General features: G+C 35.1%; 1 protein-coding gene across 4 annotated transcripts; it reads left to right on the forward strand.

The window, feature by feature from the left end:
• Positions 1 to 490: 490 nt before the first annotated feature.
• On the forward strand, positions 491 to 16,850 carry LOC107021385 (protein MICRORCHIDIA 6-like). 4 transcript variants are annotated; one of them, XM_015222032.2, is made up of 21 exons: positions 491 to 681; positions 2,678 to 2,830; positions 3,627 to 3,922; positions 4,162 to 4,236; positions 4,354 to 4,388; positions 6,497 to 6,575; positions 6,682 to 6,771; positions 6,848 to 6,923; positions 9,087 to 9,165; positions 10,355 to 10,483; positions 11,900 to 11,998; positions 12,091 to 12,189; positions 12,279 to 12,425; positions 12,903 to 12,995; positions 13,694 to 13,748; positions 13,861 to 13,972; positions 14,260 to 14,348; positions 14,829 to 14,935; positions 15,093 to 15,172; positions 16,151 to 16,193; positions 16,349 to 16,850. In XM_015222032.2, the coding sequence occupies exons 3-21, from the start codon at positions 3,718 to 3,720 to the stop codon at positions 16,460 to 16,462; spliced, it is 1,806 nt and encodes a 601-aa protein (XP_015077518.1). In that variant the 5' UTR covers positions 491 to 681; positions 2,678 to 2,830; positions 3,627 to 3,717; the 3' UTR covers positions 16,463 to 16,850. The 4 variants fall into 4 exon arrangements, with proteins under 4 accessions (XP_015077518.1, XP_015077516.1, XP_027773903.1 ...); XM_015222030.2 differs by having other exon boundaries at positions 3,640 to 3,922; XM_027918102.1 differs by lacking the exon at positions 2,678 to 2,830.
• The last annotated feature ends 1,034 nt before the right edge of the window (positions 16,851 to 17,884 follow it).

Below are 17,884 nucleotides of genomic sequence, written 5' to 3' on the forward strand. Positions count from 1 at the left end.
GGAATTTGTGTATTTTAAAATTTATAATAATACATAATTTGGAATATATATATTTATAAAAATAACATAAAAGATATATATAATTTTATTAATATAATACATAAAATACTATGTTATCTTATTTATAAAGTAGTTGTTCATCCCTATCATATTTGAGTCAAAGTTGAAAAGTTTTAAAATCTTTTCATAAATGATAAATTTTTTATGGCGATTAGTAAAAACTAAATTTAAGAAAATTTTGACCGCACTCGTCATCATTTTTAACTGGACTGAGTAAATGCTTATCACCTGTTCCGTTCAGGATGATGCTTCACCAGCAGTTACTCACTATGAAGTTGTTAGTGAAAAGTCAATTTTGGTGCTGATATTAGTACTAGGTTGGACTAGAAGTCTTATATGAAGTGAGGGTATGAATGTACTTTTATATTTGGAGTTGCTTCTTTCTTAAGCTACATTTTACATTTCTTATAAAATAATTATAAAAAGGTACCTTTTTGCCTTGAAATTCTAACCCATCCCCTTTTTCCCCCCTTTTCCTTATTAACCCCATTTTTGTTGCCTTAAAACTTCTCAAATTACCTTTTCCCCAATTTCAAACCTAAAATGTTAGATTAAGGCTAAAATTTAGCCCAATCTTCTCAAAATTCTTGGTGATTGGGCACAAACTAAGTAACTAGTAAGGTATGTACTTTACATTGATAACTGTTCAAGAGGTAAATGTGATTTTTTTGCATGTTTGGTTCCATATTAGATTTTGGTTTGTTGAACTTGCCCTAATTGAGAAGTATTGCTTCTCTATGAGATGCATGGTAACTTGATTTGGTGAAGTGTAACAAAATATTCAGTTGTGACAGTCAAGGTGCAACTAAGTTGGCTAATACCCTAACTCTTATCAAGCAAAGAGTAGGTTTGTGTGAGCTTATATGAAAAGCCTCATGAATATGTGAAGGGAAGTGATGAAGAAGAAGTGTAGTGGCTTTGAAGCTCTTTAGTTGCTAACATTTAGGTTTTTCTTTTATATGCATGTGTGTGTATATCAACTCCCAGCCAAGAGGAGGTTCCTTTGAGAGCTTTGAGTCCAATTATGAGGTTAAAAGTTCGAGTGAACCTGTTTGGATTGACTTATTTTAAGTGTCTTAAGCCAAAATAGCTTTTAAACACTTTTATGATGTTTGGGTAAAGAAAAAAGTGTTTTAAAGCAATTGTTTTAAGCCAAAAAGATAAAAATAAGTCAAAAGCATAAGTTTAATTCCTAACTTTTGACTTATAAACCCATTTAAACAAGTTCTAAGGGAGGAAGGAAGTGCAAACAATTGTTGTTCCTAAGGGGGATCGGGATTTGGATTTTCGAGTGAATTGTCTACCATGATTGGAATAAAAAGGGGGATAAATGAAATTAAAGCATTGTTGCATAAATTGTTGTTCAAGTACTTTGCAAACAAAGTATAAGAGTGTCTTATTTATAATAGAATGAGTTTTGAACAAGTTGGAACTATTAGGACTCTATCTTAATCTTTAAAGCCCCTAAAAGATAACTCCCTTCCTTTGATATTAAATGACTCATTCCTTGTTAGTCTATTTCATAAAAATGGCCCTTTTTTATATTTGCAAAGTCACTAACTTTAAACTTTTGTTTTACTCTTATGTTTTGTTTGGTACGTGTTCCAATTTTCTCATATTTGGTTGGTCAAAATTGTTTGAAAAATATTTTATCTACGAAAATAAGTTCTTTAAAAATGACTTTCTTAATGGAAATAGGATAAACAAGTTCCGTAGGTAACATTCCATGCTCATCGTCTTCTCCCCATTCATCCAATGTCCCGAATCTCCTCTCTTTGACCATTCCACTCCCGCCACCCCAAATCCCTACTTCCCACCCTGTCCCATCTCACAGTTTTGCTAGATTACATATAAATGTTCTTGGGATAATATTTTTGGCTTACTTGCCAAACACTAAAAAGTAAGGAAGAAACCACTTGTTTTCCAAGAAAACAACTTCTAGGAAAACATATTCCTTCATACCAAACACATTCTTAATGACATGCTCTTTTATTAGTTATAGAAATTTCAATTAATCCACAAGTTCTAGTGGTACTTTTGATATGTATGGAACTTTTTATATTGAACTCCGTGATATTCAAACACTGTCATATGAACTAAAATGGAGGGGGTAGGATTGATGGTATCTTTCGCTTTTGAAGAGATAAGATTTTCTCTGAACTATAGATTGTTTCTTCCATAAGATAAAGAAGAACATAAAAAGTACTTCCTCTATCCAAATTTATGACACTTCCCTTTCTAGTCTGTCCAAAAAGAATTGACATAGTTCCTTATATTTTACCGATGTTGGGTCCCACTTATTTGACAAAAAGCCCACAAAGGTGTACTTTCTTATTTAGAAATTCATTTATTTTAAGGGTGGGTTTGAAACATTACGGAGTATTCCTAGTTTTCTTAAATTAATATCTAATCAAATTACATCACATAAATTGGAATAGAGGGAGTAGAAGATAATGATAAAGATCTCGTCACGATGTACATAAGGTGTTGGCTTAATTTGCTGTTTGGATTTTTGAATGACAAGTCAACCTGGAAAAGATTTACTTCCTCTCTGCCTCCAGCTTATGCGTATTTTGCCAGTTGTCTTTACTAATGTTCGTCTCTCTACCTTTACTAGGTAGGGTAAGACTGCATTCACACCACCCTCCCCAGACGCACTTGTGGGAGTGTGTTGGCTTGTTGCTTAACTAATATTGGATGGACTTTGTGAAACTAAATAAAGTGAAGTTTAGTGCTTGCTGAAAAGCTGGCTGCAGTGGTGGAGCTAAAGGTGAGGAAGGAAGCAGTTTCAATTGAATCCCGTTTATCCGGAATTTACAGTGTGCTAGTAGTGTACAAAAATATGTGTTCTTTTGTATATATGACTGGTGAATCCCTTGGCATAAAAGAACTTTCTAGATATAGTTTATTTTTTTGTTTCATTTTTTCATTTCTTTGAATTTTTTGTTAGGATTCTGGCTCCAACAGTTAGTAAGCAATTGGTTGTTGTATTTCTTTCGTGCTTTAGGCCCTATATAATGCTCATTACTAGTTCACAAAATAGTCTTTAGTCATCTTGTCCCTTTGAATGAAATTCTAGATGTACAAATTGTAACTTCACTGCTAAAAATTAAACAAGTTTAGGTGTGTTACAGGCATGGACGTGGAAATACAGACACTAGTCCCCTGGTCTAGTATAGTTGGGCTTTAACTTACAGGACTTCCTGTGTAAGAATAGTATATGCATGTGTGAAGAGTTTCCTCTAAGAATGTTCTTTTGTCTGTCTTTGTCTCCGGACATCTCTGAAATTTTTGTTTGCCTGGTCTTTAAAGCTAAGTTGCTCGGACTCTTTGAATATGCTGCCGCACTCGTGTCGGATCCTCCAAAAATGCACTATTTTTGAAGGATCTAATACCTGAGGACATTTTTGAAGAGTCCGAGCAACATAACTTTAATGTCCTTTGCAGGTCACCTTCTAGCTTTAAAATCCTTATTCCTGACTTCTGTTTGTGGAATATATTATTTTCAGTCATTTAATTCCTTTTCAATCCATATGGAGTTTGACAAACATTATTGACTTGTTCAGTATGATCCTGCAGGGGTGGATAGGCTCCTAAATTTTGGCAGTTGGTTTTGAAGGTCATGCAACTGAAGGAATACCAAGAAACTGAATTATCATGCAACCAGAATACCAAGCCAGTAGTCGAAGGCAAGATGTTGAAAGCATCGGACATAGTGGAACCACTCTATTGGAGAAAGAACACTCTCCAATTGATGCCTCAACCCTCTCTATGTCACCTATATGTCCAGCACCTCTTTGCCGCCAGTTTTGGAGAGCTGGGAATTATGATTCTGGGCTTATTTACAAGTCGTCCTCTAGAAGTATTCTTCTCTCAAGATGCTTTGATGATGTTCTGGATTATATTAATGACGTGTCTGACAGTGATTGCCTACTGCTTTTAAATTATTTGAAGTGATACTTTCACCTATTTTCTTTTTTTTCCTGCTAGTTAAAGTATGTATGTGAGGCTTCATGTCCACTAACTCACCAACTGATTCGGGTCAAGTATGCATTTTACATCTCCATTATCTGTTATCTGACTTGTGGTCTCTTTTGGAAGATGGGACTAGTTTCCTGCATGTTCACCCAAAGTTCCTTCACTCAAATGCCACTTCACATAAATGGGCATTTGGGGGTATGTATTCTTGTCAATGCCTTAGCCTACATTGCTTGAAGAGCGTAGACATATCACAAGTAGCCACCCAACAGAATTTCTGACTTTCACTTGCTTTCCTTGTGTTGTATTTTGTAGCCATAGCTGAACTGCTTGACAACGCTGTTGATGAGGTAAATTGCCGCTCTAGCTTCTTAGTTTTTTCTCTGTTTTGTTTCCTTTTTGGTCATGAAATCATGAAACTCCCTTTAATTTTCGCTGTGCTGGGGAAAAATTGCCAAAATACGTAGTATATGGATGTTATTCTTGTTGTGAAGTCTTCATGCTCTTATCTACTGAACCCTATTTTTGTTAGAAGTCCTAATTGTGATGTCCTTGACCTACTTTTTCATTTGAAAAACCTAAAGTGAAACATCTATATTTAACCTATATTGTCACTCCGTTTGATCGGAATTTTAAGTTCGTTGATGTAGAGCAAAAGTACATGGGGTAAATTAAAACTAGCTCATGAGGTGAGAGTTGCCAATACCACATAAGGAGACAAGAGTCTGTTCCAATGTGGTACATTCTAACTTCCCCACTGTACGCCAAGGTTGGGGTATTTGAAGCGTAGACGATATAATGTATGACGCAAACATTGGGTAAACTAACAATAGGGATGAGTCTGGTTATGATACCATATAAAAGAAAATAAATCTAGGGTCTAACCTGACCCCCAAAACTAGCTAATGAAGTGAGGATTGCCTAAGACTATATTAAGGAGACAATAATCCATTCTGCTCAACATTTGGGGATTCTAACTGTTGACATGAGTAGCAATGTAAGATAATGTGATATAATTCTAGTGAGTTAATTCTAGTCTAGTAGATTAACTCCTTTTTCAAGGCTCTTCCCTTTTTTTGATGGCAAATCTTGATTGACTGACACTAGGTACCAATTGCATAGGCAATCTCTTTTCTTATGAGAACCACAAATCATTCTCATGAATAAGCTTTACTCTTCCTTAAGGAGATGGGGAGGCAATAGGTCCTGAGCAGCTTTAACCTACTGTGCTCCTCCATATGCCTATGTGATGAGCTTGTCTTTTGGTTAAGGCCTGTTTGTTTTATATTAAGATTAAGAGAAGATGTTTGAAACAAAATATTAAGATATTGTATTAAGATCTAAATACTATAACTAAAGATTATTCATGACCCGTTGGCCATGAGAATTTCACTTTTTTCAGGAAATTTATTTCACTTAATTTGAAAATCAGTATTTGTCCATAAAAAAATTTCAATACAACTTGATGTTGTACTTGAAATTTAGAAAACACCAAAATCCCTGATTTCACCTTTTATTCACTGTATAAATTTTTATTTTTCAAATTTACCCTAAATTTTTTATTTTTATAAAATAACTCCTTTAAATTATATTTATGTTCAAGTCATATTTCATGTTCTTTAAAAAAAATTCAAAATCTAAATACTAAAAAGTATGGCCAAACACAACTCCAGCTCCAACTCCCAACTCCAACTTAGAGAACTCCAAATAAAGTGATTTTTTTTTGTTCTAATGACCAAACGCCCACTTATTTTCTTGACATTGAAATGCATAATTTTTTAATAATTATGAAATTCAAACAAAACACGGCTTAATCTAATACTATTTTAACTTTTTTTTTAAAAAAAAAAACTATGTGTAGTAGTTGATAGTAGGGATAGGCATATTGACGGTTGTGGCGGCTGATTGACAGTGGTGGATGGCGATGGTGGTTGCGTATAGTATATAGTGGTTGATGGTAGTAGTGGTGCTGATGGTGGTGATTGTTTGCAATTACGGATGATTGTTGTGGTAATGATAGTTGGTTGTGATGGTTGTAAATGGTTGGTAGTAGTAGTGAGGCTGATTGTAGTTATTGAAGGCAGTGGTTGCTGTGGATGGTGGGTGGCTTTTATTGCTGCAGTAATAGTTGATAGTGGTGAGTGGCGATAGTGGTGGCAGTGGCATCTTTGTAAAACTACTTGAATGAATAGCATAGTAATGATAATAAGACTTTGTTATAGGTCTTAATCATTCTGTTCTATAAAGACCCAATAAATGGTCGTAAATAAAAAAATAAATGTTCTTTTATGTGTGCGCCTCTCAATTCAATTAGCGATCTCTTTTATCTTTCACATTAGATGAAATATCAGGGCTTATAATCAGTCTAAAATGTGATAATAATGTAACTCATGGATCTCATGCAGTTGGATAATGTGCTTACTATTTTTATTTTTGAATGTCTCATTGATGGTAACAGATACAAAATGGGGCCACCTACGCCATTATAGATAAAATGTTAAATCCGAAGGATGGAACTTCAGCTTTGTTAATTCAAGGTATTCCACATCTTTCTGTTTTTTCTTTGTTTGTGATTGTGAAGTTTGTACTTCTTGTTGAACAACTGTTGGTACGAGATTGTGACTGTCTCTGATATTCTACTAGATGATGGTGGTGGAATGGACCAAGAAGCCATGCGATGCTGTCTGAGTTTTGGATTTTCAGATAAGAAGTCCAAATCAGCCATTGGACAATGTATGGATATTAAGTAATTATTGTTACTTTCTTGTTCTCCCATTTCTTTCAATACAAGTATACACCTCCTTTTCAGATGGAAACGGTTTTAAGACAAGTTCAATGAGACTTGGGGCTGACGTTGTTGTCTTCAGCCGCTGTATGAAGAACAGGTTTGATACCAGTGAACTATAATTGCACGTGCTGTATACTTTTTTCCTTCTTTTGACCTGAGAGAACTTTACACTATTGAGCAGTCAATAGTGTGGCGTGTCTCTTCCTTTAGGTTATGCAGTTAGTTGGAGAGATATGCTGATGTATCTCTACACAGCATTGCAACTTTGTATAATAGGCGTTTATGGTCTTGTGTTCGACATAATAATCTTGATTTCTGACTTGTTTAAGTGAAGGAAGAAGTTTCCTACTTGTACTCCTTGAAGGAGTTGAAATTAGGGGGTAGTATTTTGCTTTCAACTGCTTGTTAGTTTGGTTTGATCTGTTACTGGTACAAGGGTTGTTATTAAAACCACCATTTCACCTCTTAGAGCGATGGAAGTAATGTGAAGCGAGGAGTAATCCTTCATGGGTGAACTCCTACACGCTTCAAAGAAGTGTGCACTTCAAATAATGATGCACAAATGATCTCAACAAGAAGGCGATCTATTTCTTAAATTGTAGTTATCTTAATTGCAATTTGATTATTATAGTACAGAAAACAACTATTTTTATCTGACTTTGGCGAAATTCATAGATGTCTCACTCAAAGTTAGACACTTTTTTTGTCAATGATCAAATTGACATCTCTTCTTAGAGGAAGTGTGCGTGAAGTGCGAATGCTGCTGATATCAAACAAACAAATAAGTGATCGACAAGTGTATAAAAAAAAGTAATTGTCACTTTTATTATTACTTTTTTCTTAAAGAAAAAGACTACCCCCATCCCCGCCCCCCTCTTTTTTTTTTTTTTTTTGAAACTGGTAATGTTGTATTCCTCAACATTAAGGATATGCTGTGGAGACGCTCAAAAGAGGAACCCAAAAAAAAAAAAGAGAAGGGGAGAAACTACTTACAGAGAGCCTAACAGATCTACCCCCCTCTTCTTCTTCTAAGATTAGCCCCCTCTCCCTGCCAATGCTCGTCCCTTTGCTCCACCCGCCTCGTCCCCCTCTTCTCCGCTCCTCCTTCCCCTCCCTGCCTCTAGTCTTCTTTCAAAACCAACTCCCTGTTATTGTTCTTCTCCTTTCCCCTCCACCCCTGTTGTGGATATGTTTATTTGGGTGAAAATATGTGGTGGATGTAATTTGTTAGGATGGTGGCCAGAGGGTGATGATGCAAGCTATGGGCTTGGTTGGGGTGGTGGCCAGAGGGTGTTGGTTTTGGGGCGAAGAAGTGGGGTTCACACGGAAAAAAATAATCTAAGGGTCTTCATGCGCCTGAGGTTGACTGGAAACTACAATTTTTGCTATTCAGCATGAGGGGTTCACGGTCACACTTCTGCCGAGAAGTGTCTTGTCATGGGTAAAGTTTAGGTGTTCTAAATGGTATTTGGTGTCAAAATAGAGTCTTTATCCATGTATTTTTACCTATTCTTATTTTGTAAATTATGTGCTTTACTTCAACGAAGCATATACTTCACTTCTCGCTTTCCATTTCAAGCCGTAGGAGCCATGTCGCTTCTTTGTGCAAAACAAGAAAATTGGATTTAAGAGTTCCAGGACAAACTCTTTCACCAAATTAACTTGAGACCACATTGAAGTTGGTCATAAGTTTTAGGAATTAAAGGTATTGTTTTCTCTCTCGCTTGCTTCTTCTTATTTATCCATTCTCTTTTTAGATTTCTATTTTGCACTTGTGGAGAAGAAGAGAAAAAGAGGTCCACTGTCGAAGTGAGATTTATTTTGCTTTAGGATAACTCAACACAGGAAAGAACTTTCTTTTATAAAAAAGGTGAACTTACACTTTGAGATGCACTAGTCTCAGTAGAGATATTACTCCTTCCACCTCAAAGTTTTCTTTTTGGAAAAAAAAGTTTTAGATGGAGGGAGTAAGTATCTCTTCTTGGGAGTCTTGGGACTGGTAGCATTTAAAAAGCAGAAAGGATTGCTCTTTCTTCTCTTCCTTTGAATACCTAGGGGATGCCACTCTACCTTAGGCTATTCCTCCTTTGGAACATGGAGTTATTGTTTTCTTTTCTATTTCCTGAATGTTCAGTTTATGTAAGATACATATATCCATTCTAACAGTGAATGAAAGCAGCATCATTTTTGGTCCAATGAGTTTCTGACTGTCTCTTTTGAACATTAACTTTTTATTTCTTTACATTGCTACTGTGAGCAGGAAATTGACGCAGAGTGTCGGTCTTCTCTCTTTTACATTTTTGACACGAGCAGGCCTTGACAGAATAGTGGTACCGATGGTGAGCCTTTTCATTTGCCTTTCAAAGCATTTTGGTGTAATCTATAAGTAATTGGATTTGTTATTTGATCTACAAACATTTATTTATTCTGAAAATCCCGTTCAGTCCCTTTTTTTCTCAAGACAGTCCCTTCCTTTTTTTATGTTCTCAGCACGCCTGCGACAACTTGAGCAGTGGTACTTGTGTATTTGTGGTTTCGTTGAATGCGTAAAATTTACCTTCAGAATGTAGGTGCAAGTTTTACCTTGTCCATATCCTTTTAAATTGTTTGGGATGCAATCTCTCATAGACTACCCTCGCCAATAGGAGCGGCTCGAGGGCAAGGCAAATGAAGTCATTGCCTTATGCCGCAAAAGTTAAAAGGCCCCAAATTTCTATGTACTAGTTAATTATATGCAATGTAATTTGTATAACAAATTGACAATCTTTAGAGATGTAAAAAAACAAAAGGATCAACTGGAATATCAAGGTTTAGCCATGTAATTTATTTGCTTCCTACTTTTGAGTCTATTTCATGTACTACTTTATTTACATGCAACTTGCATCATCAAAGTGAAAAAAGTTGTTTGCACGCAACAACAACAATCCCAGTGTAATCCCACATGTGGGGTCTAAGGAGGGTAGAGTGTACACATACCTTAACCCCTACCTTGAGAAGGTAGAGGCTGTTTCTGAAAGTTCCTCGGCTCAAAGAACGATAAAAAAGAGACATTAGCAACAAGCAGAAACAACATCAAGATAATAAGATAACTGAGGTTAAAGGAACAACATGTAGAAATGAAAAATAATGAAAAACAAGAATAATACTGATACACAGGGAAAGGAAAAGAAATTTGCCCGACTACCTACTAAACCCTATACCTTAATTTTCAACCTCCACATCCTCATATCAAGGTCATGTCCTCGATAAGCTGCAGTTGTGCCATATCCTGCCTAATCACTTCACCTTAATACTTCTTTGGCTTAGCCTCCCCTCCCTCCCTTAAGCCCATTACGACCAACCACTCACACCTCCTAACCGGGGCAACATCTCATCCTCCTCAGGGTGAAACCAAATTTGTTATGAGTAATTTGAGATTTGAGTAATTTGAGGTGGGAAATGATTGTAGAATGTTGAAAGTTGACCAACTCTTTAGTGGCTAGTCAGTTGCCAGTCAATTATTTTAACTTCTTTGCTCATATGATACAGATTGAATATGAGTTCATGTCAGCAACTAGCAAATGGACTTCAATCTGCAGTGAACAGCATTTTGTGAACAATCTCTCATTGTTGTTGCAGTGGTCTCCATTTTCAACTGAGGAAGAGCTTCTTAAGCAAGTGAGTCTAAACCTGCATCAAATTTACCTGTTCTTTTTTAAAAAAAAATTATTTTTAAGATGAAGTAATTGATTCCATTCATGGCATCAACAAGATGAAAAGTAGTTGCAAAAGAGTGAGTACTAGTATGTTATCTCTAGTACACTATCATAGAGCAAACAAAATCTAAAAAGCTATCAGGGGAATCCACTGGGGACAAAAAAAAACCTTACTGTATAAATACAAAAGACATTTACTTTGAGCATAGATTGGCTAGTTGAGACTTGAGAGGGCATCAAAACATCTTCTATTTCTTTCATTCATGATAGTCCAAAAAATGACATCTTGTATTATCTTCCCAACCTTTTTGATGATGCTGTCAACTTTACAGTGGCTCCAGCATCAAAACTTCCCTGATAGTGTTAGCCATAACCCATCTGAGGCCAAAAAGGGTGAGGAACATGTACCATAAGTCTGCAGCAGCCGGACACTGCAGAAACGGATGGCTATGAGTTTCTGCTTCTCTGTTGTACATGTGGCATCTATTGACAATCTAAATCTTCCTCCTTTTACGGTTGTCCTGTGTTAGATTGGCTTTATGCATTGCCCTTATTTATATGCCGTGTAATAATCCATGAAATTCAGATTTATCTTGTATTAGACATTCTTCCATATACAGAACGTGTAATTAATTATAGTTATGCTGATGGTATTTTGGTTATGTTGGAGAGTGATTTGACATGTAAGAGAGGGCTAGAGTGTGTGGAATAGCAAAAGGGCATGTCACTAGGGGAACATCTGGTGCATGAGTTAGAACATCTAAATACGTGCTTTCTTCTCATTATGAAAATGTGTTCTGGTTCTTCTTCCTTTGGTGCTTGAAAAATTCAGGATGTCATGGTGGGTTTGATACTCAGATTTTCTAGAGTCTATTTGAAACTGTTCACACTGAAAGTTGCCTTGGGCTAGTTACTTCACTATTCTATTCATGGACTGTCTTCATCTCTAAGCACCTCATCAGAATGAATGTTTAAATACTTACCTTATCCATTGACCAGCTGTCTTAGATTTAGGTGTTGGAGGGCTTGATTTTGTAACCGTTCTAAGTTTCCTGGATGGCTGGATCTATATTGATTAGATGAAACATTGTATTTTCTATATTCTGATGATATCGTTTTAGAGAATTTTCTATCTGAATGCTAAAGGAGAGTGTATAATATTGGAATTTGACATGTAAGAAAGAATAGAGGGGGGTTTGGGACTGGAAGGCATGTGAGCTGGGAATCTGTCATGCATAACTTAGAGATCCTATAAATTTTGTTGCAGAAGTTGTTCTGGATCTTAATATTCTGAGTTATGTCTATTTGATTCTTTTTATATGTGTTACTATTGTTGATATAACCTTTTTTTAGCCAACCATTTATTTTCCCTTCACAGTTTGATAGCATCGGTGATCATGGCACGAAGATCATAATCTACAATTTGTGGTTAAATGATGAAGGAGAAATGGAGCTCGACTTTTACTCAGACCCTGAGGTTTGATCTCTTCTTTCTAAATTAATTTTCGCATTTGAAATTTCTAGCATTGTTACTTACCATAATAGGACAACTTCTATTACAATAAGCAGGATATTCGTATATCTTGTGATGCAGAAAGTGGTAAAAGTTGTTCCCGCATGTCAGTAAGTGACCTGCATCTTGCCAACACTCTTCGATATTCACTCCGAGTAAGTTCTTTAATGATCAAGATGCACTTGAAGTTTCTTCATTCAAGGAGATCCCTACTTTCTAACTCTTTTGTGTTCTCTTTTAACAGGCATATTTATCTATCTTGTACTTGCGAATCCCAGAAAACTTTTGCATATGGCTGTGCGGGAAGATTGTCGAGTATCATAACATTGCTAGTGATCTCAAGTATCGAGAATTTATCTTGTACAAACCTCAGAACGGTGGATGTGAAGAGGTTTCCACTAGTTTGTCTTTGATATGAGAGAACTTGGTCAAACATACTGTAAATCATTGACAACATTGACCGGAACCTGCTCTTTTCTTCTATTTATTTTCCAGAACACTAGATGCTCTTTTCCTCTATTTCATTTGTCAGAACCATGCGCTTCCTGCTGACCATCGGGGAATTCTCGGTTATGAAAAAAATAGGGACTTTATATTGTTCATTTATTCTTTTAATCTGCTTATGATTGAAAGGAGGCCTATATAGTTACACATGCAACATATATATAGATTTTTTGAAACAAAATGTATAAACATGTAAAGGGGTAGCTTGAGTTAAAACATTAATAAAACTTCTCCGAAGGATAAAAAGGATAATTTGAGTAAACTAAATGGAGGACGTAATACTACTGTAGAAATGGTATTTTTGGAGAGCTACATAGTACAGTTTTTCTAAGATTCTTAAACTGTTATTTTCTGTTCTTTGCAGGGTTCCGTCATTACTTCCATTGGTTTCCTAAAGGAAGCTCCACTGGTGAATATTCATGGTTTCAATGTCTACTACAAGAATCGTTTGATACTGGTGTGTTTCCTCTATTCAATGTTTTGATTTTTAAAATGGTGCTTTGCCTTGTCTATCACCTTCAAAAATTTCCGCACTTCTTTTCAAGCCGGCTCACACTTTTTAAAAACATAGCTTTTGAGGTTGACTCTAGGACTTGATAATGACTGAAATTAATGAGTAAAATTGTAAATGGTAAAAAGTCCCACCTTTGTACCTACAAAATTATTTTGCATAAATATAAAGCTAGATGTTCAGACCTTCACCGCTTATTAGGAACCCAATAATCTGATGAAAAAAGAAAATGAAAAAAAGAAAAGAAGGAAAATGGATAAGGACCTGATACATATGCTAGATAAGGAAATGGATTTCTAAATATAAACTGTTTGCTGCGGGTCTGAAAAAGTGTTTCAATATTGGTTCTGTTACACTCTTACTTATTTATTCCTCTGTATACGTGACCTTTTCCTTGAACATGCCTTTTGTAACCCTCAAATTTTCCTTTCATCTAATTTTTCCTCCACTTTTTGAAGTCTTATACTCTCCAACTAATGTTAAATGTATATTCTGCACTTAACCTGGTTTGGGGACAAGTGTACGATATGCGCTGTGTTTATATCCCTTAGATTAATTATTCTCTACCGAAATAGATGTTACAGACAAATGATCTTCAGAGCCTATATATTTTCTCTTGAAAGTTCCCATTCGTTTCTTTGCAGCCATTTTGGCACGTGGTAGTAGGCTTTTCTGTCAATAGAAGCAGAGGGGTTGTAGGTAAGCCTACAGAGCTTTTCTTTAGACATTTCTTTTCTACTTGTATGGTGTTCAATATTTTGGTCAATTACTGGCTGGAAAAGGTGCTAATTAATTTACTTCCCTTTTATAGGTGTTCTAGAAGCAAATTTTATTAAGCCAACTCATAATAAACAGGACTTTGAGAAAACTCCCCTCTTTCACAAGCTTGAGCACCGATTAAAAGAGATGACATGGGAGTACTGGTAGGCTATTCTTTGAGTGAATTCGCCTAATCTGTTTAGCACTCTGCTGAGGTGCTCCTATAATTAGAGCCAGTTTATCTAATTTCTGCACATGGATCATACACCTGTAAACTGTTGTTTAGGCACTGAACTGAATTCCTTATGTTCTTAGATAGCCTATTCTATGCGCGGATTTTTATTTTCAGCAAGGAAATCTCAAATGTGTGCTTGTCTTTTTGTGTGATTCTCGGTAATTGAGTTTTTATCTGATGCTTGAATGCTTCTATGCATTATTTTTTTTTTGACAGGGACCATCACTGTGGATTAATTGGTTATCATGCAACTAAACAGCTTCGTGCACCTTCTCAGGATTCACCACAATCTCAAAAGAAACATGGTATGCATCACCCCATTCCGTTGAGAAAAACTAGGGCTTACACTGACATATTGTAATATGTCCAATTGGACGTTTTTAAGTATTTGATCAGATTATGGGGTATAGATGGAGACAGAAGAAAGTAACAATTCATATTAGATGTTTGTTTGGGTACTTATTGCTGTCTCCTGTCTTGCATGTATTGATAGATCCCATTTACATGTACTTATATATGATTGTATCCATTGGACACACAGTATTGATGTATAAACTTCACTATGATCTCTTGAGGTTTGTTCAACTTGCATTTTACCTCCATTTGCTATAAAAATAGGTCTAACACTTGGCCACTTAACAAGCTAATCCTTGAGTTTGCACTATACATGCTAGGCTATGTCAGTTCTTCGTTTTCCTCACAAAAGTGATGTTAAATGTTTTTATCAGCTCTAAACACTATTTGTCCTAAGCATCCTCTCATTTACTCTGTCTTGTGACTTACAGCAACCGCAAAAAGGAAAAACTGTGATCATCAAGTAGAACCTGAAATTTTGAAACAGAAGGCGGGATTAAGTGTAAATCTTCCTGATCCTGAGTCTATTCAAAATCCGGTTTGTGTCTTGAACTTTCCTCCACCTACTTTGACTTCATTAATTGGCTGTGAAATGTAGCATTATGTTTTACCACATCTTTATTGTCCTATAGAGCATTTGATGCCACATTTACTGCTACTGTTTTAATCTCTTTTTTGTGTTCAAATGAACATAGCCTGCGACCACTCTCACAACTCCCTTGGAAGATCAAGAGATGGTCATTCTCCTTAAAGAGAATAAAAGGCTCCATGCAAGGTAAGTTCAAAATGTGTTGATTGACTTCTTATTCTCTGTCATAATTACCACCAAGGCAGTGTTAGATTGGACGAGGAGTTTAATAAAGAATGGAATTTTTGACACAAGATAAATAACATAGAAGCAGTTTGTGTTTTTTAATGTCACGTCTTTTTTTTTTGCTTTTATTGTCATGTCATTAAGTGATAAATGAGAATGTTAAAGTAAACGACTTGTCAACAGTAAAAAGGTATCACAAAAATGAATAATGTTACTCCCTCTGTTTCATTTTAATGTCATGTCTTTTCTTCTTCTTTTTTTTTGAATTTTTGATTTTATTGTCATGTCATTAAGTGATAAATGAGAATGTTAAAGTAAACGACTTGTCAATAGTAAAAAGGTATCACAAAAATGAAAAATGTTACTCCCTCTGTTTCATTTTATGTGTTGATAGTTTGACTTTTGATACGACATCTTTTGTATTCGTGGTCTTAAACTAAGACGCATGAAGTATACAAAGTGTCTGTCATTTGAATCATGTGGTCTTAAACATGTTTTGTGAGATATTGTAATTAAAGAGTTATTAACAATAAAAAGTACCGTTCTCTTTTAAACAGACCAAAAGGGAAGTAAGATACATAAATTAAACAAATGGAATATATATAATACATAATAGAATGGAAGGAGTAGCATGATAGAATTCCAGACAAGGGGGGTTGCTCAGATGGTAAGCACCCTCCACCTTCAACCCTATGGTTTTAGGTTTGAGTCACCAAGAAAGCAAAATCGTAGGAGCTCCCGTGGAAAGTTATAAAAAGACGTGATAGAATTCCAATTACAGCCAAACTTTAGGAAAGGGTACATGTACCTAAGTTCATAATTTCCAGCAGTTTGCATTCTCCCATGTGAAAAACCTCATTGAGTTGCAACTTGTTACATACTACCTGTTCAGATTCTCTTTTCTGAAGCTCCATTTCATGTGCTTTTTCTGTGTCTCAGATGCTTGGAAATTGAGAAGAAGGAAGAGGAATTTAATGCCAAGGTAATTTTAATAGAATTGCTTTACCTGCTATATTTTGATGTTTGAAAGACACATGCTATATGATTTGTAGCAGTATCTACTTTCAAGTTTTTGCTCTAGTATATTATGAGATCAGCTGGGAACATGTTGTTATTATTATTATTTTATGTATGTAGGTGGCTTTGCTAAGGAAGGAACTAAAAGAAGAACAGCGTAGATATGCCCGCTTGCTAGTTCAATCAGCAGTGCTGGAGAACTCCAAGAGGGAGCATACCGTTATAATTGTATAGATAAGCTTGCTATAGTGCTTCTAAATCTTTTTGTAAATTTATATTTTTGGTTTACAAAAAAATTCCATGGCATGTGCTTGTTAGAATGGAGAGCTAATGACCTCTCCCATGTTGCCTGCCCTTTTTCAACTTCTGCTGGAGGAAGTTATTTCTGTTTTTGTCATAATGTGCTTAGGACAATGTTGTCTTGGTGCAATAGTTAAGTTGTAGTTATGTGACTAGAACGTCATGGTTCAAACCCCAATCATAGAAACAACTCTCGATATGATTTGGCTCTTCTTTGGTCCTTGTGCATAGCGAGAGTTTAGTACACCAGGTAACTCTTTAGTTGTCGTGTTCATGTGTTAGAGAAGAAAAGTAAAGCAAAATCAGTGATCTTGGAAAGTCATACAGGTGAGCTGGCTAATCTTATTTGGCTAAGTGAAATCTATCTCTGTTTTTTATTGTCCATTTAGTACATATGATTGTATATGAATATATTACTACAAATCAAAGTAAAAGGTGGAACAAAATACTACTTCAAATCTAGAAGGAACTGAGAAAGAAACAGATATAGAAAAGCAATTACAACTAAAACAACAATAAGAAGGAATATAGGCAACTACAATAACAGAAGTTGATTAGCGGATGGATTTTACGAAAAAAGTTGTATATTTAGATATTTAACTCTCTGTGGAATGTATTTGAGAAAATAATGTTTATATTAGTTATTAAACGATCCCAAATTAATTTTAAGATATGGAGTTTCTGTTACCTAGGAAAAATAATGGTAGTTTAGTTTTGTATCAACAAAACATTGTCAAAGTTTTAAAATGAGTTCATACATGTTAATCTTGATATTGATATATAAGGAAATTAATAAAGTACTATATTATAAAGGAAAACTAGTAAAATAACTTTATTGTGGGTAAGGGTGTTTCTGGATTGGTTTGGTTCGGTTATTGGTCAAATGAGAATCAAATTAACTTGGTCGGTTTTAAAATTATCAAAATCAAATCAAATATAGTATATATTTATTGGTTTGGTTGTTATCGATTTTGGTTCGCTTTGGTTGTTATTGATTTTGGTCCGTTTTGGTTTTGGTTATTTGGTTATTAATTATAGACAAAAATAAAAGAAACAACTCACTCAAAACATGAAAAAAGTGACAACAATCCATTTTAAAACGATGATAGTTAGAATGACTGACATCATAAAACATTCAATCATTGAATTTATTCTTACTAAAGCTTCAAAATTCGTTATTTTGGCCTAGAAGAAAGAGAGAGTGATATTTTCAATCTCATAAAGAATTGTCATAAACACACTCAGATACATAAAATTGATAAAATAAATATTTTCACCTTGGACATTTTATAGATTGTAATTAAATTTTGATGAAAACACATATAAGATCTTTAAAGTTGTTTATAAAAATAATAT

This window comes from Solanum pennellii, chromosome 6 (assembly GCF_001406875.1).
Source record: "Solanum pennellii chromosome 6, SPENNV200".
NCBI classification, from domain to species: Eukaryota; Viridiplantae; Streptophyta; class Magnoliopsida; order Solanales; family Solanaceae; genus Solanum; species Solanum pennellii.

Bases quoted from the DNA above. Each gene is read 5' to 3' on its own strand.
- LOC107021385 (XM_015222032.2), top strand. From the start codon at position 3,718: ATGCAACCAGAATACCAAGCCAGTAGTCGAAGGCAAGATGTTGAAAGC. The intron at 12,190-12,278 runs GTAAGTTCTTTA...CTCTTTTAACAG, and splicing joins CTCTTCGATATTCACTCCGA to GCATATTTATCTATCTTGTA. The intron at 16,194-16,348 runs GTAATTTTAATA...TTATGTATGTAG, and splicing joins AAGAGGAATTTAATGCCAAG to GTGGCTTTGCTAAGGAAGGA.